Raw genomic sequence first — 25037 nt, 5'->3', positions numbered from 1 at the left:
AAAAAAAGGCCATGGTGGCAAAGTAAATACGATATAGCAAGTAAAACACTGGAGTGGTAGATTTGCAATGGAAGAATGTGCAAAGTAGAAATAAAAATAATGGGGTGCAAAAGAGCAAAATAAATAAATAAAATAAAATAAATACAGTAGGGAATGAGGTAGTTGTTTGGGCTAAATTATATATATATTTATAATTATATAAATTATTACTATTAATTAACATCCCATCACACTTAGGGTAATGTATAAAAATGCTGGGCAGGCCATTATTTTGGCTACCATGGCTATGCCCCCATAGTATGACAATGCCCTCATCCACAGGGCACGAGTGGTCTCTAAATGGTTTGATGAGCATGAAAACGATGTAAGCCATATACCGTCTCAGTCACCAGATCTCAACTCAATTGAACCGATACCGATTAATCGGCCGGTTTTGTAAAAATATATTTGTAATAATGACAATTACAACAATACTGAATGAACACTTATTTTAACTTAATATAATACATCAATAAAATCAATTTAGCCTCAAATAAATAATGAAAGATGTTCAATTTGGTTTAAATAATGCAAAAACAAAGTGTTGGAGAAGAAAGTAAAAGTGCAATATGTGCCATTTAAGAAAGCTAACGTTTAAGTTCCTTGCTAAGAACATGAGAACATATGAAAGCTGTTGGTTCCTTTTAACATGAGTCTTCAATATTCCCAGGTAAGAAGTTTTAGTTGTAGTTATTATAGGAATTATAGGACTATTTCTCTCTATACTATTTGTATTTCATTAACCTTTGACTATTGGATGTTCTTATACGCACTTTAGTATTGCTAGTGTAACAGTATACCTTCCGTCCCTCTCCTCACTCCTCCGATGGGCTCGAACCAGGAACACAACGACAACAGCCACCCTCGAAGCAGCGTTACTCATGCAGCGCAAGGGGAACAACCTCTCCGAGCGAGTGATGTTTGAAACGCTATTAGCGCGCACCCCACTAACCAGCTAGCCATTTCATATCGGTTACACGTTCCTAATCTCGAGAGTTGATGGTTTGAAGTCATAAACAGCGCAATTCTTCGAAGCACAACGAAGAGCTGCTGGCAAAACGCACGAAAGTGCTGTTTGAATGAATGCTTACGAGCCTGCTGGTGCCTACCATCGCTCAGTCAGACTGCTCTATCAAATCATAGACTTAGTTATAACATAATAACACACAGAAATACGAGCCTTAGGTCATTAATATGGTCGAATCCGGAAACTATCATCTCGAAAACAAGACGTTTATTCTTTCCGTATTTTATATAAGGGGTGGCATCCATTAGTCTAAATATTCCTGTTACATTGCACAACCTTCAATGTTATGTCATAATTACGTAAAATTCTGGCAAATTAGGTGGCCTAAATATACACTGACTCTGCGTGCAATGAACGCAAGAGAAGTGACACAATTTCACCTGGTTAATATTGCCTGCTAACCTGGATTTCTTTTAGCTAAATATGCAGGTTTAAAAATATATACTTCTGTGTATTGATTTTAAGAAAGGCATTGATGTTCATGGTTAGGTACACATTGGAGCAACGATACGCACCGCATCAATTATATGCAACGCAGGACACGCTAGATAAACTAGTAATATCATCAACCATGTGTAGTTAACTAGTGATTATGATTGATTGATTGATTGTTTTTTATAAGATAAGTTTAATGCGAGCTAGCAACTTACCTTGGCTTGCTGCATTCGCGTAACAGGCAGTCTCCTCGTGGAGTGCAATGAGAGGCAGGTGGTTAGAGTGTTGGACTAGTTAACTGTAAGGTGGCAAGATTGAATCCCCCGAGCTGACAAGGTGAAAATCTGTCGTTCTACCCCTGAACGAGGCAGTTAACCCATCATTCCTAGGCCGTCATTGAAAATAAGAATGTGTTCTTAACGGACATGCCTAATTAAATAAAGATTCAATAATAATAATAAAAATAATAAAAAATTGGCCAAATCGGTGTCCATAAATACAGATTTCTGATTGTTATGAAAACTTGAAATCGGCCCCAATTAATCGGCCATTCCGATTAATCGGTCGACCTCTAGTGTTTTCATGTATTGCTGCCATGCTAAGTTGTTGTCTTATAGGTCTCTCTTTATGTAGTGTTGTGTTGTCTCTCTTGTCGTGATGTGTTTTTTTTCTGTTTTGTTCTATATTGTCACGCCCTGGCCATAGAGAGGCTTTTATTCTCTATTTTGGTTAGGCCAGGGTGAAACTAGGGTGGGCATTCTAGTTTCTTTATTTCTATGTTTTGGCCGGGTATAGTTCTCAATCAGGGACAGCTGTCTATCGTTGTCTCTGATTGGGAATCATACTTAGGCAGCCTTTTTCCCACCTGTGTTTTGTGGATAGTTGTTTTCTGTATAGTTTATGCACCTTACAGAACTGTTTCGGTTTTTCCTCTTGTTAATTTTGTTTGAGTGTTTTGTGATCAAATAAAATCATGAACACTTACCACGCTGCACTTTGGTCCGATCCTCATTACGTCGAGAGCCGTGACATGTATTTTTATTTTATTTTAACATTTTAATCCTTGCCCCCGTCCTCGGCATGAGACCTTTTGCCTTTTGGTAGGCCGTCATTGTAAATAAGAATTTGTTCTTAACGGACTTGCCAAGTTAAATAAAGGTTAAATAAAATAAATAAATATATATATTATGTGACTCCTAGTTCTGACACTGTGTCACTGAATGATATTTGAAGGCAACAATGACATGTACTGAACAAAAAGCCCTAAAACCTCTCTTATATCCCTGCCAAGCATTTACTCACATACCAATCTTAATTTAGCTGAACACTTGCTCAACAGGATTAAAGTGAGTTAACTCAACAGGATTAAAGTGAGTTAACTCAACAGGATTAAAGTGAGTTAACTCAACAGGATTAAAGTGAGTTAACTCAACAGGATTAAAGTGAGTTAACTCAACAGGATTAAAGTGAGTTAACTCAACAGGATTAAAGTGAGTTAACTCAACAGGATTAAAGGGAGTTAACTCAACAGGATTAAAGTGAGTTAACTCAACAGGATTAAAGTGAGTTAACTCAACAGGATTCATTGAGTTGTGTTGACTGTTGTTGTGGTTGTCTTTGTTTCTGTCACCAGGGAGAGATTGGAGAGCCAGGTCAGAAGGGAGGCAAAGGAGACAAAGGAGAGCATGGTCCACCTGGTCCTACTGGTCCCCAAGGTCCGGTTGGGGCGCCTGGTCCTGCTGTAAGTATCCCACCAAACCATTTCACCCTCCAGTTCATTGGATATGATGTCACTTCCTGTCCCTGCCACAGTCTCTTGACCTGGTCTATGCCACAGTTCAAAATCGAATTCTTCTCTACCCCTTACTCTCTTACGTATGTACATTCTATTCCCTCCCTCTCTCTCTCTTTCTCCTTCTATCTCCCTTTCTCTTCTCCTCTCTCTCTCGGGTGTGTAGGGAGCTGATGGAGAGCCCGGTCCCAGAGGTCAGCAGGGTCTGTTTGGCCAGAAGGGAGATGAAGGATCCAGAGGATTCAATGGACCCCCTGGCCCAGTGGGACTTCAGGTCAGAACCATAATCAGAACCAGGGACAGTCTAAACATGTCCCAAATGGCAGCCTTTTCCCTATGTAGTGGATTTATTTTTCCCAGGGCTCATTGGCTTCTGTTGTTGTCATTGTGACTGACGTCATTATCTTGTCTGACTGCAGGGATTACCAGGTCCGGCCGGCGAGAAAGGAGAAACCGGAGACGTTGGTCAGATGGTAAGAGTTCCTACTATTCTCTTATGCAATATTGCTATGGAATTTCATGAAATAGAGCAGAATTCTAATGTACCAGTATTGAGTGTATGTATAGGGCTTGTATACAATGAATTTTGCACTGTCCGTTTCCTATATTTATATGATGATAGTTTATTCCTATTTGTATGTGATGACAGTAGACTCATCACTCTTTTTCTCCTTTCCTCCTAGGGTCCTCCCGGTCCTCCTGGCCCCAGAGGCCCCTCCGGACCCCCAGGAGCTGACGGCCCTCAGGGACCTCCTGGTGGTATTGGAAACCCTGGATCTGTTGGAGAGAAGGTAAGGTCCACCTGTTAATACCCTTCACCTCAATGTAGAACCCATAGAAATACAATCCAAAATTGATTATATTTCTATGGTAGGACCTTTCCATAGTTTTCTGAAGATTCCTACACTTGACCTAGTCCTCTTGACCCCATTGGAAGCCATGACTCTCCTAGTCCACCATGACCCTCCTAGTCCACCATGGGTCTCCTAGTCCACCATGGGTCTCCTAATCCACCATGGGTCTCCTAGTCCACCATGGGTCTCCTAGTCCACCATGGGTCTCCTAGTCCACCATGGGTCTCCTAGTTCACCATGGGTCTCCTAGTCCACCATGGGTCTCATAGTCCATCATGGGTCTCCTAGTTCACCATGGGTCTCCTAGTTCACCATGGGTCTCCTAGTTCACCATGGGTCTCCTAATCTACCATGGGTCTTCTAGTCCACCATGGGTCTCCTAGTTCACCATGGGTCTTCTAGTCCATCATGGGTCTCCTAGTTCACCATGGGTCTCCTAGTTCACCATGGGTCTCCTAGTTTACCATGGGTCTCCTAATCTACCATGGGTCTTCTAGTCCACCATGGGTCTCCTAGTCCACCATGGGTCTTCTAGTCCATCATGGGTCTCCTAGTTCACCATGGGTCTCCTAGTACACCATGGGTCTCCTAGTTCACCATGGGTCTCCTAGTTCACCATGGGTCTCCTAGTTCACCATGGGTCTCCTAATCTACCATGGGTCTTCTAGTACTTAGAGATCTACATAGCAGAGGACTCAGACAGTATTGAGGTACATAGTCGTTATGCCATCTGTTCCTGCACATAAAATCCCCATAGTTCACAGCAGTCCAGAGTAGATGGCAACGTCTATTTACCCTGTTGCTGAGCTCAGAGGTAGAAGGTGTCTCATCTATCATTGTAAACATGGTTTAAAGTAGCATCAAGAGACAGATATTCTTACTGTGCAAGAGGTCCAATTGTCAGTTTGAGTTTCAGTACAATTATTCAGATCACCACTCATCCTCTTTGCAAAGCTTTTGTCACCATCAATATTTGATGTAGCTATTCAATAGATCATGTTTGAAATTGGAAACGCTCATTTTCATTCTCAAGTGAGTGTGAGTGACACACACACACACACACACACACACACACACACACACACACACACACACACACACACACACAGATTAATGGTAGTGTTTTCATCCTCAACAGTATTGTCGCTGGAGAGAGTAGAAGTGTGAATTAATACTCAAAGTGACTGTGGAGACGCTGAATGCATTATTTAAAACAGCTCTTACAAAATAAGCGTTGGTGTTTTGCTCTCCGTCAGGTGCAGACGATCAGAGGTAGCTGTTTGATTGTGAAAGCTTTGTCTTGGCACCCGCCAGCCCCACTGTCCACCAAACGCTCTCAGCACTTTCTACTGCAATGATGGCTTGATTTGTTTTATCTGGCCCATCGATGGAATGACCTTCGCCCCCTGAGAGTCTTCCCCCTGGGAGCACACATCCATCCCATCCTCAAACAAAAGCTTAGCTCACCACAATTACAATCCTGTCTCTGGCTAATCTGATCTGAGCTGATCTGGCTGCTTTTATAGCAGTGGTTTAGTCTTCCTTTCTCGATGTCTCTCTCTCCCTCTCTCTCTCTCTCTCTCTCTCCCCCTCTCTCTCTCTCTCTCTCTCCCTCCCTCTATCTCTCTATCTCTCTCTTCCCCCTCTCTCTCCCTCTCTCTCTCTCTATCTCTCTTTTCTATGGATGGGTATGATAACCTAGAGGATAACCTAGAGCTAGGCCAGTGCTCACTAAGGCTATGGATGGGTATGATAACCTAGAGCTAGGCCAGTGCTCACTAAGGCTATGGATGGGTATGATAACCTAGAGCTAGGCCAGTGCTCACTAAGGCTATGGATGGGTATGATAACCTAGAGCTAGGCCAGTGCTCACTAAGGCTATGGGTGGGTATGATAACCTAGAGGATAACCTAGAGCTAGGCCAGTGCTCACTAAGGCTATGGATGGGTATGATAACCTAGAGCTAGGCCAGTGCTCACTAAGGCTATGGATGGGTATGATAACCTAGAGCTAGGCCAGTGCTCACTAAGGCTATGGATGGGTATGATAACCTAGAGCTAGGCCAGTGCTCACTAAGGCTATGGATGGGTATGATAACCTAGAGCTAGGCCAGTGCGCACTAAGGCTATGGATGGGTATGATAACCTAGAGCTAGGCCAGTGCTCACTAAGGCTATGGATGGGTATGATAACCTAGAGCTAGGCCAGTGCTCACTAAGGCTATGGATGGGTATGATAACCTAGAGCTAGGCCAGTGCTCACTAAGGCTATGGATGGGTATGATAACCTAGAGGATAACCTAGAGCTAGGCCAGTGCTCACTAAGGCTATGGATGGGTATGATAACCTAGAGCTAGGCCAGTGCTCACTACAGCTATGGATGGGTATGATAACCTAGAGGATAACCTAGAGCTAGGCCAGTGCTCACTAAGGCTATGGATGGGTATGATAACCTAGAGCTAGGCCAGTGCTCACTACAGCTATGGATGGGTATGATAACCTAGAGGATAACCTAGAGCTAGGCCAGTGCTCACTAAGGCTATGGATGGGTATGATAACCTAGAGCTAGGCCAGTGCTCACTAAGGCTATGGATGGGTATGATAACCTAGAGGATAACCTAGAGCTAGGCCAGTGCTCACTAAGGCTATGGATGGGTATGATAACCTAGAGCTAGGCCAGTGCTCACTACAGCTATGGATGGGTATGATAACCTAGAGCTAGGCCAGTGCGCACTAAGGCTATGGATGGGTATGATAACCTAGAGCTAGGCCAGTGCTCACTAAGGCTATGGATGGGTATGATAACCTAGAGCTAGGCCAGTGCTCACTAAGGCTATGGATGGGTATGATAACCTAGAGCTAGGCCAGTGCTCACTAAGGGTATGGATGGGTATGATAACCTAGAGCTAGGCCAGTGCTCACTAAGGCTATGGATGGGTATGATAACCTAGAGCTAGGCCAGTGCTCACTAAGGCTATGGATGGGTATGATAACCTAGAGCTAGGCCAGTGCTCACTAAGGCTATGGATGGGTATGATAACCTAGAGGATAACCTAGAGCTAGGCCAGTGCTCACTAGGGCTATGGATGGGTATGATAACCTAGAGCTAGGCCAGTGCTCACTACAGCTATGGATGGGTATGATAACCTAGAGGATAACCTAGAGCTAGGCCAGTGCTCACTAAGGCTATGGATGGGTATGATAACCTAGAGCTAGGCCAGTGCTCACTACAGCTATGGATGGGTATGATAACCTAGAGGATAACCTAGAGCTAGGCCAGTGCTCACTAAGGCTATGGATGGGTATGATAACCTAGAGCTAGGCCAGTGCTCACTAAGGCTATGGATGGGTATGATAACCTAGAGGATAACCTAGAGCTAGGCCAGTGCTCACTAAGGCTATGGATGGGTATGATAACCTAGAGCTAGGCCAGTGCTCACTACAGCTATGGATGGGTATGATAACCTAGAGCTAGGCCAGTGCGCACTAAGGCTATGGATGGGTATGATAACCTAGAGCTAGGCCAGTGCTCACTAAGGCTATGGATGGGTATGATAACCTAGAGCTAGGCCAGTGCTCACTAAGGCTATGGATGGGTATGATAACCTAGAGCTAGGCCAGTGCGCACTAAGGGTATGGATGGGTATGATAACCTAGAGCTAGGCCAGTGCTCACTAAGGCTATGGATGGGTATGATAACCTAGAGCTAGGCCAGTGCTCACTAAGGCTATGGATGGGTATGATAACCTAGAGCTAGGCCAGTGCTCACTAAGGCTATGGATGGGTATGATAACCTAGAGCTAGGCCAGTGCGCACTACAGCTATGGATGGGTATGATAACCTAGAGCTAGGCCAGTGCTCACTAAGGCTATGGATGGGTATGATAACCTAGAGCTAGGCCAGTGCTCACTACAGCTATGGATGGGTATGATAACCTTGAGCTAGGCCAGTGCTCACTAAGGCTATGGGTGGGTATGATAACCTAGAGGATAACCTAGAGCTAGGCCAGTGCGCACTAAGGCTATGGATGGGTATGATAACCTAGAGCTAGGCCAGTGCTCACTAAGGCTATGGATGGGTATGATAACCTAGAGGATAACCTAGAGCTAGGCCAGTGCTCACTAAGGCTATGGATGGGTATGATAACCTAGAGCTAGGCCAGTGCTCACTAAGGCTATGGATGGGTATGATAACCTAGAGCTAGGCCAGTGCTCACTACAGCTATGGATGGGTATGATAACCTAGAGCTAGGCCAGTGCTCACTAAGGCTATGGATGGGTATGATAACCTAGAGCTAGGCCAGTGCTCACTAAGGCTATGGATGGGTATGATAACCTAGAGCTAGGCCAGTGCTCACTAAGGCTATGGATGGGTATGATAACCTAGAGCTAGGCCAGTGCTCACTAAGGCTATGGATGGGTATGATAACCTAGAGCTAGGCCAGTGCTCACTAAGGCTATGGATGGGTATGATAACCTAGAGCTAGGCCAGTGCTCACTAAGGCTATGGATGGGTATGATAACCTAGAGCTAGGCCAGTGCTCACTAAGGCTATGGATGGGTATGATAACCTAGAGCTAGGCCAGTGCTCACTAAGGCTATGGATGGGTATGATAACCTAGAGGATAACCTAGAGCTAGGCCAGTGCTCACTACAGCTATGGATGGGTATGATAACCTAGAGCTAGGCCAGTGCTCACTAAGGCTATGGATGGGTATGATAACCTAGAGGATAACCTAGAGCTAGGCCAGTGCGCACTAAGGCTATGGATGGGTATGATAACCTAGAGCTAGGCCAGTGCTCACTAAGGCTATGGATGGGTATGATAACCTAGAGCTAGGCCAGTGCTCACTAAGGCTATGGATGGGTATGATAACCTAGAGCTAGGCCAGTGCTCACTAAGGGTATGGATGGGTATGATAACCTAGAGCTAGGCCAGTGCGCACTAGGCCCAGTTTGGCTCAGCTCTGTACAGTTCAATTAAAATCCACCAGGCCCTGTCCCTCCCATCACAGACCAGGGTTAGATAAACATTGTCTCTAGGAACATGTCCACTGTTTGTCCCAATGATTGATTGATTGATTGTGAAGACGGGGCCTATGTGACAGTGAGTAACAACAGGGCCTGAAGCCTGGGCCCGCTACCCAATAAGACAGGCAGGGAGAGAGGGAGGGAGAGTGGAAGATGTATGGAGTAGACCAAGAAGGACCCAGAGGTCGCCTGCTCTCTGCCCGCTCCAGGCTCAGCTCTGACTGGATGTGATGGATTGAAACCCCTGGTGTCATCTCTTTCATTCCCCAGGGGCGTCAGGACATTGGGTTTACTGTAAAAATGAATGTTAGAGTTGTTTTGGTTCACTGCCGTTTCTGAATAGTTTTCTTTCTCGTGTTCTATCTCTCTCTCTCTCTTCCTTTCTCAGGGTGACTCAGGTGAAAACGGAGAGCCTGGTCTTCAGGGAGAACTTGGCGGACCTGTAAGTGAACCGACAGCACCTTCACATCATCATCTAACAGAACAACTGTTTCAACACAGCCCCACAACACCACACTACAACTCCCATTCACTGCCTGTCCATTGGAGAGAAGGAATTATTCTGCTGCAAATGCAAAAACTTACCGATTCATATATTTATTATAACAAAACAGTAGAATTAGCTATTCCTCTTCACCATTACTGTAACAATAACTTAATCAATTCAACAAGGTTGTAATTAAAACCATTATAGAAGAAAGCCCACCAAGCACATGGAGTGTGTTAAGCACAGTTCTACTGGGCATAGACATGAACACATTGTTTACACAGTAACACACTGTTGACACACTAACACACTGTTGACACACTAACACACTGTTGACACACTAACACACTGTTGACACACTAACACACTGCCCCACTGTCACAGGGCCCAAGAGGAGAGCGAGGAGAGAAGGGAGAGTCCGGTCCTGCAGGTTCTGCTGGACCCCCTGGCCCTAAAGGTCCCCCTGGAGATGACGGTCCTAAAGGAAGTCCTGTAAGTCCTGGTTACACTTCTCTGTAGAATCATATATCACAGTTCATTGATTGATTGGTTGATTGATTGCAGTTGAGTCCCGTTACTGCCATGTGAATGTATTCCAATGGATGTTATGGATTTGTAATCAGTTGTCAGTGGAAGGCAAAGTAAGATGTAGTCTCTAGGGTTATTAAGTTGTCTCTAGAGTCCCTCTAGATGCTGAGCGTTTTGTTGGATTTCATTTCCAGGGTCCAAGTGGTTTCCCTGGTGATCCTGGTCCCCCTGGCGAGATCGGACAGGCTGTAAGTCACTGAAATGTTACAATGACATTGTTTTGGCATCCAGTTTCTGTAATGCTTTGGCACCTATTGAAATGTAAAAAATCCCACACTGTGCCCTATCCATTCAGGGTCATGCAACTTCCACCATGTCTCTCTTTCTCCTCCTGCCAGGGTTTAGACGGTCCTCCTGGTGACAAGGGAGACGACGGAGAGGCTGGTCAACCTGTGAGTCTCACCTAACGTATTATTACACCTGTCTAACGACGAACAAGCACTAACACACTGAGAATTTCTCATATATGAAGGTAACTACAGTAAACATAGAACTGTACTCTACAAGAGCTTTTAGCACTTTGATCATGTACTTTATCCTTTCTCATCTCTTAGGGTTCTCCTGGACCCACCGGAGAGTCAGGTCCTTCTGGCCCACCAGGAAAGAGAGGCCCCCATGGTACAACTGGACCCGAGGGCAGGCAAGGAGAGAAGGGAGCCAAGGGAGAGTCTGGTCTGGAGGGCCCACAGGGAAAGACAGGCCCCGTTGGTCCTCAGGGAGCACCTGGAAAGCAAGGTTCTGAAGGTCTCAGAGGGATCCCCGGCCCAGTTGTAAGTACAGCATTGTTTAATATTTTCATTTCTTTGTGTCATAGCTATTACACTCATAGATGAGTATAGTGACTGGTCTTACAAAGCTATTTCTCATCCACACAATATAAGCATAAGGGAATAATACCAATATTGTAATAATAATTAGGTGGGTGCTTACATTTGTCCTATTTCATACGTGTACAAGCTAGGCTACCTGCCACCCTTATATTGTATGTAAAGATCAGTGGCTTAAAGCATTGATTCGTATCTTGTTTCCATGCAGGGGGAACAAGGTCTTCCAGGTTCCTCAGGCCCCGACGGACCCCCTGGACCCATGGTGAGACAACTAACCTCTGACCTCTAACCCCTAAACCCGGGTCATTGGATGTCACAGGATTCACAGTAGCTTGTTTTATTGGGTCAGACATGTAATGTTATATGTCCTCACTATCTTTTACTCTCCCTCCCTCTCTACTTCTCTGCCCCATTCCTTCCATCCCTCTCCACTACAACTCTCCCATATTATTTCCATCTCTCTCTCTCCTGTCTCTCTTTCTCTCTCTCTCCTCTCTCCCTCCTCTCTCCCTCACAGGGTCCTCCAGGATTACCAGGTTTGAAGGGAGACTCTGGCATTAAGGGAGAAAAGGTAAAACCCACCCCCCTGTTTCAGTAGGTTATTGACAACAAGTACTATACTGTAAATATTACAGTCAAATATTAACATACCTGTTGCATGCATGGTTAAAAGTCACATACTGTATTGATCTTCTTCCATTGCTAATGATGTTGATGTCTAAAATTCTATAGGGATACACTTGAAATCTGGCGATGGAGATACTGTGTATTCCATACTATACACATTCAAGTGAATGATAACTGACGGCTCAGTGTTCAAACCTATTGATTATGTATCTGGTATTAGCCCCAGGGCAGTGAGTCATCACACTAATGATATATGAAGAGAGATTTATTGACAGGCAGATTGATGTGAGTAATTAATTGATTATTGATGCCTGTTTTGATCTGTGTTTCTCCTCTCCTCAGGGCCACCCTGGTCTGATCGGTCTGATCGGGCCCCCAGGAGAGCAGGGAGAGAAGGGTGACAGAGGTCTGCCAGGCCCCCAGGGGACATCAGGACCCAAAGGAGACAATGTTAGTAGACCTACAACTGTTGTTTACATGATTATTGAGCGATGTTTACCTAATAATAAGTGACATGTTGTGGTTTGGTCTGATAATACAGTTAATCATATCAAGTCAACACAGTCAAGTGTGGTTTGATCAGCCTCTCTTCTCTCCTTCCTGTCTTTATTCTCTCCTTCTCTCCCTCCAGGGTATTGCTGGCCCCTCAGGTCCTCTTGGTCCCCTGGGACCTCCAGGATTACCAGGTCCTCCTGGTCCTAAAGGAGCTAAGGGGTCATCGGTAAGCGTCCCCACAATCCACCATGTCCCATGTCGTACTGTCCCCTTGAAATCATGTCCATATAAGTTGTGTATATGGGCTTCTAAAGTCTAAACCATTTCCTACTGTCCATAGAGGCTGTGTGTATGATGCTGTGTTCTTTCCTGTCTTCCTCAGGGTCAAACAGGTCCCAAGGGAGAGACTGGTGTTCCTGGACAACCTGGGCCTCCTGTAAGTTATCCTCATGATTGTGTGATGTCATTACATGTTGTTGTCTTGTGGTTTTGTAGTTTATCCTGACTAAAACATCTCTCTCCCATTTCTCTCCCTCTTTCCCTCTTTCCATCTTACCCTCTTTCTCTCCCTCTCTCCTCCTCCACCTCTCCCCCTTTCCTTCCTCTCTTTTCTCCATCTCCTCCCCTTCTCTTCCCCCCTCTCCTTTCCTCATCTCATCACCTCCTCCTTTTCGCGTCTCCTCACCTCTTCCTCTCCTCCTCCCCCTCTTCTTTCCTCATCTCTGCCCCCTCTCCTTTCCCCGTCTCCTCACCTCTTCCTCTCTTCCTCACCTCCTCCCCCTCTCCCCCCTCTTCTTTCCTCATCTCTGCCCCCTCCCTTTCCCTGTCTCCTCCTCTCCCCCTCTCCTTTCCCCATCTCCTCACCTCTTCCTCTCTTCCTCACCTCCTTCCCCTCTCCCCCCTCTTCTTTCCTCATCTCCGCCCCCCTCCCTTTGCCTGTCTCTTCCTCTCTTTTCTCCATCTCCTCCCCTTCTCTTCCCCCCTCTCCTTTCCTCATCTTATCACCTCCTCCTCCTCCTCCCCCTTCTTTCCCCTCTCCTTTTCCCGTCTCCTCACCTCTTCCTCTCCTCCTCCCCTCTTCTTTCCTCCCCTCTCTGCCCCCTCTCCTTTCCCCATCTCCTCACCTCTTCTTTCCCTCTTCCTCACCTCCTTCCCCCATCTCCCCCTCTTCCTTTTCCTCATCTTCCCCTCCCCCTCTTCTTTCCCTGTCTCCTCCTTTCCCTGTCTCCTCCTCTCGCCCTCTCTCTCCTTCTCCACCCCGATAGGGTCCTCCTGGGGATGTCATCCACCCGCTGCCCATGCAATCGAGCTCCAAGCGGAGCCGCAGGAACATTGATGCCAGCCAGATGATGGACGATGCCAATGCAGATGCCAACTACAAGGACTATGACGATGGAATGGAGGAGATCTTCGGATCCCTCAACTCCCTCAAGCTAGAGATTGAGCAGATGAAGCACCCACTGGGAACACAGGGCAACCCCGCCCGCACCTGCAAGGACCTGCAGCTCTGCCACCCTGACTTCCCCGACGGTGGGCATCGATTTGAGATCTGAAATACTAAATCTGAAGTCTTACTAAGTTCGGTGCTGAAGCCCAGGAATAATCTTGTTTGAAACTTGTTTGGAAAAGGTGGCTGGTGCTAGCCATCTTTTTTATACAGGTGGGGCTATTTTATATAGGTCAAGGACCAAGTGTCACTACTATAATGGATTTAAATGTGATAGAGAAATAGGATTATAAATATGATTGGTATTTGATGATATGGGGTATAGAATAGTCTCTCCTTGGAATGCTAAATCATGCTAATTTAAACATTGAATGATCTCTGATGAAAAGGTTTCTAATTGTTAAGGTTCCCTCCTTCCCTCTCTCCTCCCCTCTTTCTCTTCCATCTTCCCCATTTTCTCCCTCCCTCCCTCCCTCCCTCCATTTCTTGTCGTTTTCAGGTGAATACTGGATCGACCCCAACCAGGGTTGCTCGAGGGACTCTTTCAAGGTCCACTGCAACTTCACAGCAGGAGGAGAGAGCTGTATCTACCCTGATAAGAAGTCTGAAGGGGTAAGTCATGGTGCTTTTACACTCAACACTGGTAAAAGTCACATTTTGAGAGCCAGTGATAGAAATGCATCTTAAATACCGGAACCATACCCATTTTATGGGTTTTGGTGTATATAATGAGGGAAATACAAATGATTCAAATGCATCATGCCTGCGTGGCACAGTGATATTTCTGGTTGATTGAAAAAGTGTGTATAAAAAAATATTTATACATTGTTCTGTCAAGTGTCAACTATTCCCCATTTGATTGACAGGTTAAATAACTCTGACCGTTTGATGCAGATAAGTTAATATTTATTTATTCTTCCCTGGCCCCAGGCAAACTACTACACATATAAATCATATATACCTCTCTCCTGATACTACTGCATAATCACATAACACTCATATATGTAACATTCATGCATCACTATTACTTTACTGCTATGAGTGTAATACCCAGGGTCCTCCAAGCCCCTAGGGGCTGCAGCTCCATGTAAGACCCTTGGTATTACACACTACTGACATGTCATGATGACAAAGAATACATGTGGGGCAGTCCCTCACTGTCAACAGAGAGTCAAAGACTCCCTTCCACACACATGTCCACACACACAAACACACACGCACGCACACACACACACAGTTCTGCCGTACTATCCTCCAGGTAAGTGTCAGTGGCCTAGTGTCGTCCCTGGCCCAGTCACCTGAAATAGGTTATGGCAGGTGACAGGCACCCAGAGAGGAATTTGCTGCTGGTTGGTTATGCATTGTGTAGAGGAGAGGGGGACAGGAGAGGACAGGAAAGGAGAGGAGAGGTAAAACACAGGAAACTGTGTCTGCGGCAGGCCAGGGGAGATCTGTAAGGGCTCTAAGCTCCAGGACATTTTAACGATCCGCTGGCACATTGAGACACAGAGGAGCAGGAGTTTGCTTAAACTCTGATGAATGAACTTCACTTTTTAGAGCCGGGCAGATGAATGGGCCAGTGGGATGGCCTCGTTAGTGTGAAGGAGTGGAGAGATGGCACATGGTCAGAGACCCTGACATTGCCATGCATTGACATGCACATGGGAAGGTGTGCGCACACACACACACACACACACACACACACACACACACACACACACACACACACACACACACACACACACACACACACACACACACACACAAACACCATCTCTCCCTCCCTGCTAGCCTGGAACACTGTATCCCTAGTCTACCCATCATGAGTTATGCAAAGGAGAGGACAGAGGAGAGGAGGTACAGTAGATAGATAAAGGACAGGAGAGAAAAAGAAGAGTTAGAAGTAGAGCGAATCAGTTCTAGGGTATCAGTTCTCTCCTCCAGTAGAGGGATCAGTTCTAGGGTATCAGTTCTGTCCTCCAGTAGAGGGATCAGTTCTAGGGAATCAGTTATCTCCTCCAGTAGAGGGGATACGTTCTAGGGTATCAGTGGTCTCCTCCAGTAGAGGGATAAGTTCTAGGGTATCAGTTCTCTCCTCCAGTAGAGGGATCAGTTCTAGGGTATCAGTGGTCTCCTCCAGTAGAGGGATCAGTTCTATAGTATCAGTGGTCTCCTCCAGTAGAGGGGATCAGTTGTAGGGTATCAGTGGTCTCCTCCAGTAGAGGGATCAGTTCTAGGGTATCAGTAGTCTCCAGTGGGATCCCCTGCTGCTTGCTCTACTCATGTTAGGAGAGCTGGAAGTGCCTTTCAAGACAGCAGGGTGTGTTTAATGTATGCTGTCTCCCAGCGCTAATTGATCTCCAGCTGAACATTAATTTACACATTAAGGCATTGATGACAAGCCCTGTATAAACCCTGTATCAGACTGATCTAGCTCATTCCTGGGGTATATTAATATTCAGAATATCACACTGGAGTATCACTGGCCATGTATCTGATACTTATTGGTAGTTATAATGCAGCTGAATCGAATTTAAATGAAGAAAACAAGAGAGGCTATGCAGCAAAATCGTATCTAGTTTTAAATGAAAACCACAAAACAAAGCCACTTGTCCTTACCGACAGTATACAGCAGAAGCTTAAATAAACACCATAAAAAGCATAGTCACTTCTATTTTGGTATAGAGCAGAACACTTAGCTGAAGGGAAAGGGGGCATTTTTAAGCTGGTCCTTTGGCGGCTAACAGATGCATCCTAAATGGCACCCTATTCCTTTTATAGTGCACTCCTTTTGACTAGGGCCCATTTAGGATGCATACAACATATCTTAATGAATCACTGTGTACTCATGAATATTTGATCAGTAATTAGCTGCCAGCCAGTGTTTACACAAAATGCGATAATGGCTTGCTAAGGTATTTTACACTCTCCCGGGCTGTTCAGTGTCACACAATACTACTACAGGTCTCTCAGACACCACAGATGGACCAAGGGAGGGAGGGTTTAGAAGAACGAGGGATAACGTTGTTATTTCTTTCAGGAGGCTGTTCTTACTGTTTTTCTTTCTTTAACCATTTTTTGTCCTCCTCCTCTTCCCCCGTTTTGCTCCATCCATACCCAGACTAGGCTCACCTCCTGGGTAAAGGAGATCCCTGGCTCCTGGTTCAGTGAATTCAAACGTGGTAAACTGGTAAGCCCCCCTAACGCCCCCCTTCCCCCCGTCCCCTTCCCTTTTTCCTGAACAGCTCATCTCATATTTTACAGAGCAAAATGGCAAAATGGCCCAAAGACTCCCCAGGCTCTTGGTATAGTCGCTACAAGCGAGGTTCCCTGGTAAGTGGCACACCCGCAGGTCTCTGGAGGCCCAGCTAGGGTGACTCCTGGCTGGGTCTCTGTGGGCCTGAGGGCCCTGCATGGTTCTAGGTTCTGGTTCTGGTTCGGGTTCGGGTCAGTACTGGTTCTGCATGGTTCCTGTACTGGTTGGCACTGGTCTTTGACTGTCACTCTGACTTGTGTTTGTGGCGACACAGCTCTGCATGGTTCAGCACGATCAAGGTCAGCTCAGCACAACTCCAGTAAGACATACTGCAGTAGGTGAGTCTCTTCCTTCCAGAATAGAGGGAGACTTCGTTGATGGAACAGACAGACTGACAGACATACTTTACCATGGCAACTAGTAGTTGAAGAAGTTAAAGACAATTTTCCATTGAAGAAAAACTATATAAATTCAATACAAAAAGGTAAGTGTAGTACAAAAAGTCTTAGAATTGAGTAAATCAGTGTGTTGGTACTGAATGTTGCCATGGGAAAGTATGAGTGTAAATGCATCCACTCAACCTGCCTCTCTCTGAAGTTGGAGAGCATCACCTAGAAGTGACTGAGTGCCTCTCATGGTTAGAAACACATTTCTATTTATAACAACTACTCCTATTGCCCTCAGCATTTCCAGTTGACTCATGGATACTCATACTGTAAGATACCTATTCATAAATCATGTGAAGCTAGTCTCAGGAGAGTGATTAGGCACCATTTTGTTCCTGCTACACTCATTCCACACATTCACCTACCCATTCAATCACAAGAGGATTACAACACTGATACAATGTGAACAGTCAAAAGTCAGGCACTCAGTCACATTCCCAGGGGCTTCTGGGTACACCCACTTTTGACTTGCGGCTGCGACGAAGAGGTAATGTTTCCATGGCGATGTAGGGCTGTTTCTACACACTGGTTCTGCAGGGTAGAGCGGGGAGGAGGGATGAGGGAGGGGGAGGAACAAACAGGAGCAGGGGAGGATCTACCTAGCCTTTCTGAGTACCTGGACACTCAGAGGGGTGAGGGATACTACTCCCTTTAAGAGCCACTGATTCACAGACAGACACTGTTACTTGGACACAATGGATATAGTTATCATCATCTATGAGCCCAAATTCCTATCTGATGATGGTGTGGCCACCTTGTGGGTTCCTGAAAATACAGCACAACAGATTTGATTGACTTCCCTTTAATAGTCATCTGTGATGTCCATTATTGTCCAGGTTGAGTCATACGTGTGTGTGTGTGTCTGTGTGTTTGTCTGTGTGTGCATGAGAGAGAGAGAGAATGTATCTATACACACACATTAGTGGCTCTCTGCTGTGACTGCATGGCATGGGCGTTGCATGCGCTTGGCTCTTGGTCTCAGTCAGTCCTGTTTGTCTGAAAGAAGAAGAGAACCCTGTGGAACGGATGGTGGAACGCTGTTGGTTGGTATGGAAACGGATCTCCAGCGTAAAATAACATCACACCAAAGACTGATGTTCCCAAATGGACGGGTCATCCGGAACGATTTGTAATCATTAGATCCAAGATACATTAGTATAATAGAACACATGTTGGTTTAGAATTCCACTTAAACATGGCGAATTAGGCTAATTCTAAATTGTGGAAACCGATTAAACCAAACTATTATTATTTTTCATTTATACAATTACGTTTTACATTTACTAATGAGCTCCTTTCAAAACAATACATTTCCATCATTTTCTTAATTAAAGCTTAAGTGTTCAATTACGGTTAGCTCCTCGATTGAGAGTTTTCATCACTTGTTCATTGCTAGTAGACTGCTATTCCTACAGAACCATTGAAGTCTTTCAGCAGAGAATAAGCCAGTCAGTATCTAAGGCCCCAGAGCCTGTAGATTAGAGCTCCTGTAGTAACTCCTGTCTGCCTTACTGTTTCTCAGACACAAGCTTACTCATAGAGCCCCAGACAGACAGACCCCATAATACAGCAAGCCTCTCAATCTTTCCCAAAGCTGGTTGATGACAGCCTAGATATTTCACTCTAAAGGACCTAGCCGGAACACCTCTGGTATATCCCCCCTCCTGATTTGTCGTCTGAGGAATCGGAATTCTATCCTACTCACGTAGTGCCGCCATGAATTATGGGTAATGAAGCTTAGCATACCCTCTGGAGACGAGCCGGCCGCCGTTGATCTCCTTACCCACAACCCCCCTCTCTCCCTGGTGCTGCAGTGAATGATGGGACAAACCCTTGTCGCGGCGCACTGCGTGCACCGATTGACATTCTATAATTCTGTCAAAGCAGCCGCAGCGTCGGAAAGAGAGGTGAGGAATGCTGACATGTTTGAGTGACGGTGTGTCATTGCTCTGAGTCCGCCATGCTGCTGCATACACCTACAGTCTGTTGTCTGCGAAACACTCCATCTAAAGTCATATGAAATCATATCCCCACAACGACACTACTCGGTGTCAGAATTAAAATTCACAGATAAAAGCGAGAAACCTTCCCAAGACACCTCACAGTACACGAGAATGGTGTGATGTGTAGATTTGAGTGTTCTTGGTAGAGAACAAACAATAAAACAATGTGTCTGAAATGGCACCATATTCTTTAAATAGGTTACTACTTTTCGCAAACGCGCTGCTCAAAAGTAGTGCACTATTTAGGGAATAGGGTGCCATTTCAGATGTACGCAAATATGTATAGTATGTATGTATAGTGTCTGTATTAGTCCACAGTGTCTGTTCCTGCCTAGACCCTATATCTCCTTTCCTCTCTGTCTAGCTCTCGTACGTGGACGCTGAGGGCAACCCCATTGGTGTGGTCCAGATGACCTTCCTGCGTCTGCTGAGCGCGGCCGCCCGCCAAAACCTCACCTACAACTGCTACCAGTCAGTGGCCTGGCACAACCAGGATGGGGACTCATACGACAAGGCCATCCGCTTCCTGGGCTCCAACGACGAGGAGATGTCCTACGATAACAACCCCTACATCAGAGCCGTGGTGGACGGCTGTGCGGTGAGTGGATGGAAGGGTTGGGAAGTGTGTGTGTGTGTGTAAGGGCATAGGTGTGAGTAAGGGGATTTGACGGTCATGTGTATAACAGCATTTGTATGTGGTGTGGGGAGTGAATCGTGTGTCTGTGTGGGGTTGGGGGAGTGAATTGTATGTATGTGTGGGGTGGGGGGAGTGAGTTGTGTGTATGTGTGGAGTGAGTTGTGTGTCTGTGTGGGGTGGGGGGAATGAATTATGTGTTTGTGTGGGGTGGGGGAGTGAATTGTGTGTCTTTGTTTTGGTATTTGATATTTTATTAGGATCCCCATTAGCTGTTGCAAAAGCAGCAGCTACTCTTCCTGGGGTCCAACACAAAACATGAAACATGACATAATACAGAACATTAATAGACAACAGCTCAAGGGCAGAACTACATTAAAAACAAACCAAAAATGACTGAAGGCGCATGTAGCCTACATATCAATACAGACACACAAACTATCTAGGTCAAATAGGGGAGAAGCATTGTGCCGTGAGGTGTTGCTTAATCTGTTTTTTGAAACCAGGTTTGCTGTTTATTTGAGCAATATGAGATTCCATGCAATAATGGCTATATATCAAACTGTACACTTTCTTGAATTTGTCCTGGATTGTGAAAAGACTGTGAAAAGACCCCAGACCCCTGTGTGTAAGTTGACTATGCAAACAATTTGGGATTTTAAACACATGAATGTTTCTTATAAAAATAAGTGATGCAGTCAGTCTCTCCTCAACTCTTAGCCAAGAGACACTGGCATGCATAAAGTAGTATTTATATCAGCCCTCTGATTACAATGAAGAGCAAGACGTGCCACTCTGTTCTGGGCCAGCTGCAGATTAACTAGGTCTTTCCTTGCAGTACTCAACCACACGACAGAACAGTAGTCAAGATAAGACAAAGCTGGAGCCTGCTTGCTATTTGGAGTGTGGTGTCAAAAAAGCAGAGCATCTCTTTATTGCGGACAGACCTCCCCCATCTTTACAACTATTGAATCTATAGGTTTTGACCATGACAGTTTACAATCTAAGGTAACGCCAAGTAATTTAGTCTCCTCAACTTGTTCATTACCAGATTCAGCCTCGGAATAGAACTTAGGGAATGATTTGTACCAAATACAATGCTTTTAGTTTTAGAGATGTTCAGGACCAGTTTATTACTAGCTACCCATTTCAAAACAAACAGCAACTCTTTGTTAAGAGTCTCAGTGATTTCATTAGCTGTAGTTGCTGATGCGTATATGGTTGAATCATCAGCATACATGGACACACATGCTTTGTTTAATGCCAGTGACAGGTCATTGTTAAAAATAGAAAAGAGATGAGGGCCTAGAGAGCTGCCCTGCGGTACACCACACTTTCCATGTTTGACATTAGAGAAGCTTCCATTAAAGAAAACCCTTTGAGTTCTATTAGATATCTCTGAATCCATAATATGGGAGACATTGATAAGCCATAACACATGTTTTTTCAACAACAGATTATGGTTTGTAAAATAATAATTTGTTCTTGACTGACTTGCCTAGTTAAATAAAGGTTAAATAAAAAATACAAAATAAAATGGTGAATAATATCAAAGGCTGCACTAAAATGTAACAGTACAGCTCCCACAACCTTCTTATTATCAATTTCTTTCAACCAATCATCAGTCATTTGTGTCAGTGCAGTACATGTTGAGTGTGATTCTCTATAAGCATGCTGAAAGGCTGTTGTTAGTTTGTTTACAGAGAAATCGCATTGTATTTGGTCAAACACAATTTGTTCAACTGTTTGCTAAGAGCTGGCAGCAAGCTTATAGGTCTGCTGTTAGAACCAGTTATGGCCGCTGTTAGAACCAGTTATGGCCGCTTTACCACTCTTGGTAGCAGAATTACTTTGGCTTCCCTCCAGGCCTGAGGACAAAGACTTTCCTCTAGGCTCAGATGAAAGATATAACAGATAGGAGGGGCTATAGAGTCAGCTACCATCCTCAGTAGCTTTCCATCTAAATTGTCAATGCCAGGAGGTTTGTCATTATTGATTGATAACAATAAGTTTTCCACTACTCCCACACTTTATTTTCAAAATTCATTATTTGTTTTTTTATGCATGAATACGATGGCTCACTGTACATTGTTGACATTTCCTGCCTAAGTTTTCCCACTTTGCCAATGACGTAATCATTTAATATTTGGCAACATCAAATGGTTTTGTGATGAATAAGCCATCTGATTTGATGAAATATGGAGTTGAATTAGCCTTTCTGCCCATAATTTCATTTAAAGTATTCCCCCAAAAATGTAACATTGTGCTTTATAACATTGATCTTGGCTTCATAATATAGTTGATTTTTCTTTTTACACCTGGCCATCAGTGAAGCCTTGTCTGGCAGCGAAACAGTTAATTCATCCTAATTTACTGCCTCTAAAAAAAACATAGCTGATATGGCTGATTACTTAAACAAATGTGGTTTCTACAGATAATTACGATGTACAAGGCATGGCATAAGAGGACAACAAGCAGATAAGAGGCAATCCGTCATTTCAATAAAGACATTAATGAGTGAGCTAGGACAGACATAGTCAATATAACTATTTGTTCAGCACTTTTGAAATGTACAGCGACAGAATTCAGAACATGGGCCGTTCTTACAGTGTTCTCCCTGTGCACCAACTCAGAACCTGTAGGATTTTTTTATTTTTTATTTCACCTTTATTTAACCAGGTAGCCTAGTTAAGAACAAGTTCTCATTTACAACTGCGAGCTGACCAAGATTAAGCAAAACAGTTTGACACATATAACAACACAGAGTTACACATGCAATAAACAAACATACAGTCAATAATACAGTAGAAAAAGTATATATACAGTGTGTGCAAATGAGGGAAGATAAGGGAGGTAAAGGCAATAAATAGGCCATGGTGGCGAAATAATTACAATATACCAATTAAACACTGGAGTGATTGATGTGCAGAAGATGAATTTGCAAGTAGAGATACTGGGGTGCAAAGCAGCAAGATAAATAAATAAATAAGGTATGGGGATGAGGTAGTTGGATGGGCTAAATGGATGAATAAAAGGAGCATGACTAAATGGATGAATAAAAGGAGCATGACTAAAGGGATGAATAAATGGGGCATATAAGCAGACAATGAAAGCTCTTGGAATATTCAATGATTACATTTCTCATATAACAGGTTATAGGCTACATGTGCTCCACCCTGTAAGATCAGTAGGTGAAATAAAGATGGGAAAATATACCAAATTATTAGGGTGAGGCAAATGAGCTACTAACAGCTTGATACACAACACATTCACTTATTATTACTTTCTTTGCTACAGTATACATATCTCCCTGGCATATGACATCATTTATGCCGCAGCATACAAGACATTTTTAGGCTCACCTTGTTGTGCTGTGCTCACTTGAACAGGCAAGCCCCCTGCCTCCAAAAAATGACCCGAATGACAGGTCACCACTGCAAGAAGCAATTTCATAAATTCATCAAGTGCAATGTCTGGATGCTCCTTATTAATCATATCATACCAACCATTTTTAGCATCATCCACGAAAGAGTCACAACAACATATTTTGTATGATCTCTTATACACTATTTTAGGCCAAGCTTTTGGAACTTTGGCTTTCCTGGATATAGCCACTATTGTGATCACTGCATCCAATGGGTAGATACATGTGATCTATACATGTGGATGATCTTGTTCCTGTAGTGTTTGTAAATTAATAACCTGAACCAGATGACAGGCACTGATTACAGTAAGGAGCATCCTTTTGAGTGGACAGCTTGATGAAAACCAGTCAATATTCAGGTCCCCAAGAAAGTAAACCTCTCACATACACTATCAAGCATTTCACACATATTATTTAGATACTGACTATTAGCACTTGGTAGCCTATAGCAACACCCCAAAAGAAAAGGCTTTAGATGTGCCAAGTGAACCTGCAACCACAACACTTCAATAACACTTGACATAAGATCTTCTCTAAGCATTACAGGGATATGGCTCTGAATATATACAGCAACACTTGCCCCATCAGCATTTCTGTCTCTTCTATAGATGTTATATCATTGTATTGCTACTGCTGTATCATCAACTGAATTGTCTAAGTGAGTTTCATAAATGGCTAATATATGAATGTTAACTAATGTTAGCAAGTTATTGATTTCATGAACCTTGTTTCTAAGGCTACATATATTAATATGGGCTATTTTCAGCCCTTTCCTGGGTAGCTTATCAGAGATATACATGGTATGGAAAAGAGCAAACAAAGCAAAATAAAAAATATACATTCAGCAGTCCATAAACAATGTGTGTGTATGTGTGCTGCGGGGTTGAAGCTACGGACCCATAGGCTTGGCTCTCTTATCCCTTCCAGGCTTCTGGAATGGAGGGTGGACAATGAGCCTGTCATAGCGGATGTAAGAAATGCCCCCACGTGCTCTGCCAGCTTTCATGGCTGGGATCAGTTCTTTCCTCTTCTGGTGCACAGCTTCAGGATAGTCCTTGTTCAGGAAGATATAAGTTCCTCTCAAGTTATTGGCTCTTTCCAGAACAGCTACCTTGTCCTTGAACCTCAGGAACTTGACCACTTTCGGCCTGGACCTGTCACCTGGGCCAGTGGTGGGTTATCCAGTCCTATGGGCGCACTTCACCTGTGGTCCATCTTCAATTTCTCAGAGATCATTTCCCTCACTTTGTCCTCAGACTCTGTCCAGGTCTCATGTTTAGATTCTGCAATTCCGTCAACAACCAAGCTATTCCACCTTAATTGTCCCTCGAGATTTATCCATCATTGTTATCCTGGATTCCCACACAGAACTGATGTCCTTAACAGATTGCTGTCATCTTGCCGTTCTCCTGTTTCAACTCATCGAGCTGACCCTGGGAGATCTGTAAGCAGTTCTTCAGGTCCTGGACCTCTCTGGTCAGGTCGCCATTCTTTTATTAGTTGAAGCCACCAGTATTTTTAAAAAACACTTGAAGCTATGTTCTTGTTGTAACAACTGCTTATAGAACTATTTTTGTTAGTTGAAAATATCCTTCACGTGTGATAGAGAGACACCACTGTCCTCAATG

The 25037-nt window shown here is 44.3% G+C and overlaps 1 protein-coding gene across 1 annotated transcript in view; it reads left to right on the top strand.

Moving 5' to 3' along the window:
- LOC118388065 (collagen alpha-1(XI) chain-like) overlaps window positions 1–25037 on the top strand; it is a 173652-nt gene that overhangs the window by 144758 nt on the left and 3857 nt on the right. Inside the window, exons 42-59 of the mRNA XM_052525456.1 lie at window positions 3135–3242; window positions 3460–3567; window positions 3713–3766; window positions 3977–4084; window positions 9564–9617; window positions 10047–10154; window positions 10385–10438; window positions 10589–10642; window positions 10805–11020; window positions 11286–11339; window positions 11595–11648; window positions 12047–12154; window positions 12336–12425; window positions 12582–12635; window positions 13465–13729; window positions 14146–14258; window positions 16768–16836; window positions 19716–19949. Coding sequence (XP_052381416.1) covers window positions 3135–3242; window positions 3460–3567; window positions 3713–3766; window positions 3977–4084; window positions 9564–9617; window positions 10047–10154; window positions 10385–10438; window positions 10589–10642; window positions 10805–11020; window positions 11286–11339; window positions 11595–11648; window positions 12047–12154; window positions 12336–12425; window positions 12582–12635; window positions 13465–13729; window positions 14146–14258; window positions 16768–16836; window positions 19716–19949 — 1905 coding nt within the window. The remainder of the gene's footprint in view (window positions 1–3134; window positions 3243–3459; window positions 3568–3712; window positions 3767–3976; window positions 4085–9563; window positions 9618–10046; window positions 10155–10384; window positions 10439–10588; window positions 10643–10804; window positions 11021–11285; window positions 11340–11594; window positions 11649–12046; window positions 12155–12335; window positions 12426–12581; window positions 12636–13464; window positions 13730–14145; window positions 14259–16767; window positions 16837–19715; window positions 19950–25037) is intronic.

The sequence above is a fragment of the Oncorhynchus keta genome, chromosome 9 (assembly GCF_023373465.1).
Source record: "Oncorhynchus keta strain PuntledgeMale-10-30-2019 chromosome 9, Oket_V2, whole genome shotgun sequence".
In the NCBI taxonomy this organism is placed as follows: Eukaryota; Metazoa; Chordata; class Actinopteri; order Salmoniformes; family Salmonidae; genus Oncorhynchus; species Oncorhynchus keta.
The sequence above is the reverse complement of the archived record's forward strand: the minus strand, read 5'-3'. Positions and strand labels throughout refer to the sequence as shown.